At 50.8% G+C, this 2,500-nt stretch overlaps 1 protein-coding gene across 1 annotated transcript in view; it reads right to left on the reverse strand.

Moving 5' to 3' along the window:
- HOPX (HOP homeobox) overlaps nucleotides 1-2,500 on the reverse strand; it is a 5,366-nt gene that overhangs the window by 2,366 nt on the left and 500 nt on the right. Inside the window, exon 3 of the mRNA XM_010170301.2 lies at nucleotides 265-294. Coding sequence (XP_010168603.2) covers nucleotides 265-294 — 30 coding nt within the window. The remainder of the gene's footprint in view (nucleotides 1-264; nucleotides 295-2,500) is intronic.

Consider the following 2,500-nt stretch of genomic DNA (forward strand, 5'->3'; position numbering starts at 1 on the left):
GGGGGGGGAAAGACAAAAAAAAAAGAGAGAGAGATTGAGTGCCAAGAGAGATTGATTGAGTGCACTGAGCTGAGTGAGCCCTTTGCTGAAGGTGGAGATGTGGTCAGCACGTGGGACCAGGCGCGGGAAGCTCGGGGCACTGCGATCTTGTAGCAAGGCGCTGCACTGTTCCCAGGCTGTACAGGCAGCAGAACAGCTGCTCCCGACCCAATGGTCTTATTTACCCATGTGTATGCCTCTTTCAAACTCATTTCTCTTGCTTGCTTCAGACCTTGAGACCATGGGTGAGTCCTCCTTTTATGGCTGTAACTCCAGGTGTTTCTTGCAAACAGAGTGATACGGGCTAAGGAACTGCTGGATGGTGTCTGCTTAAATGGCTGGAGCAGTGAAACAATCACTGCAGGTCCAAAACCGACAGGAAACAAAGGCTGACCTGCTTCAGAGAGGATGGGAGGGACAACACAGTGGCTCTCAGCAAATTGGGTTAAAATGATCTTGGTCTTCAAGCAATATGCATAGCTTTGTTATTCTGTAGTAACTCAGCATCCATAAGCCTGCTCCCAGAGCTGCTGATGCCACTTCGACGCAGCTTCAATTTCAAATTGAGATAAAATGCATCTGGATAAAGCCACTCTACCTCTGTAGGAAGAGAGATAGAACTCACGTGTGCCGGAAGCACAGCTCAGCCTTTTGTTTGGGAATGTCCCTGTGATTTGCTTTGTTGCTGCTCACTTTGTTGCTACATTTGTTCATGGCTATTTTTGAAGCTATTGTGGTCTGTAATGATACAACCACGGTGCTCTCTACAAACAACTCCTACCAGCACTGCCTTGGAACACAGCCAGTCAGATGATTGCCTGCCTAGCCTCCTCCCAAAAATTTCACTTCCTATCATAAACCATCATCTCCTGTTGACTCAGTACCTCTTTGAGTCTCATTTTTACTAATTTTTTTATTTAAATAGCTGCTATATCTAGCCAATAAAGCACTCCAGATGTCAGGAGCAGTAATTCTCTGTGTCATATGCAATGCAGGTACTTTGCAGCTTACCATCCTAGTCTCAGTCCTGTCCCTAACATGATCTTCTTCTCCAGATCCCTAGGAGCACCCCAGATTCATGGAAAAAGATGGCTAACAGGGGAGATTTAAAGACATCTCCAGAGGTGTCCTGAGTATATATGGCCTGTGTTTACAACTTGCCTTAGGAAAAAAAACATGGAATAGTGCCATTTCCAAGGAGGAAAACATATTTCAGGTACTGCCTTCCTGCTGCCTCAAACAAGCAGTGGTACCTGCCTGTCACCAAAGCACAGTATAGGAGGGGTCCCCTTTTCCTCTGCAGCTGAGGATTATCAGTGCCACACATGTTATACCAGCATCCTTCCCTGGGACAGGTGAAATGCTGGCATTACCTGCTTGGCTCTCATATCCCTTTGGCTTTGCCCAGGGAGAGCCAGGCTTGGCAGCTCTTGGCAAAATGCTGCTAACTTTTCAGTGGGTTGGGTTCATTTTCTATACCCATTAATGCTGCTGTGGGTCTAGTAGCTTATAAAACACTTGCATCAAAAATAGCTGCACTGCAACCTGAAGCAGTTGGGAAAGAGCCATTTGCTTTTGAAGCTCGGGGTAGCCTGCAGGTAGCCAAACTGAGCACAGGGCTTGGTGGAAGCCCCAGACAGTGAGAGCCTGTCTGTGTGGAGGGACATTTGGAGGCCTCTGTGTCTCCTGGAGAAGCTGACAGATTGGCCTGGCATCTGAGCTTGGGGATGCCAAATTAACTAATTGTAGTGAGGGGCAGTGTGCACAGCCTGAGCATGTCCCACAGCGCATCTGCAGGAGTTACATCCATCCTGTATCTGTTTTAAAATAACTGTAGTCTCTTCAGACTATAAAGCCAGCAGTGGTTTGGGCACATGAGATTATCAGAAATGGGCTGGAAGGAGAGGACAGCATGCATGGCTGTACATTGAGGGCTCCGCAGCCAGCCAGTGACCCTTGCGGTGTGCCTTTGTTCTGGCTATGGGAAGCACTAGCCTGGTCTCCGAGCCCTGGCTGGGGATGGGGCTCCTGGGCAGAGGGGGGGCACAAGGGGCCCAGAGGGGCACAGTGCTGCTGTGCAGGAGGCCACGGCCCTGGGATGAGGGGGCTGCAATTACAGGGGAAGGGGCAGGAACATGTAGGGTGTAGGGAGGACATGGGGGTACAGGGAGGCGCGGTGGTTCCACAGAGCTCTGTGGGTGCAGTGTGGGGTTGGGGGTGCACTGGGGGTTGCAGAGGTGGAGACTTGTGGGTGCAGCATAGAGTGCAGTAAGGAGCATGCAGGGATTGCAGGGAGTGCAAGTAGGGAGCGTACGGGGCACAGAGGGGTGCAGAGGGAGCATGAGAAGTACAGGGGGTGCAGTAGGGAGCATATGGTGGGACAGAAGGGAGCAGGGGATATGACAGAGAGCCAGGGACAGGACAGGCAGGAGATGCAGGGGGCATGTGCGGGGCACAGAGA

This window comes from Antrostomus carolinensis, unplaced genomic scaffold (assembly GCF_000700745.2).
Source record: "Antrostomus carolinensis isolate BGI_N321 unplaced genomic scaffold, ASM70074v2 scaffold14846, whole genome shotgun sequence".
Lineage (NCBI taxonomy): Eukaryota > Metazoa > Chordata > Aves > Caprimulgiformes > Caprimulgidae > Antrostomus > Antrostomus carolinensis.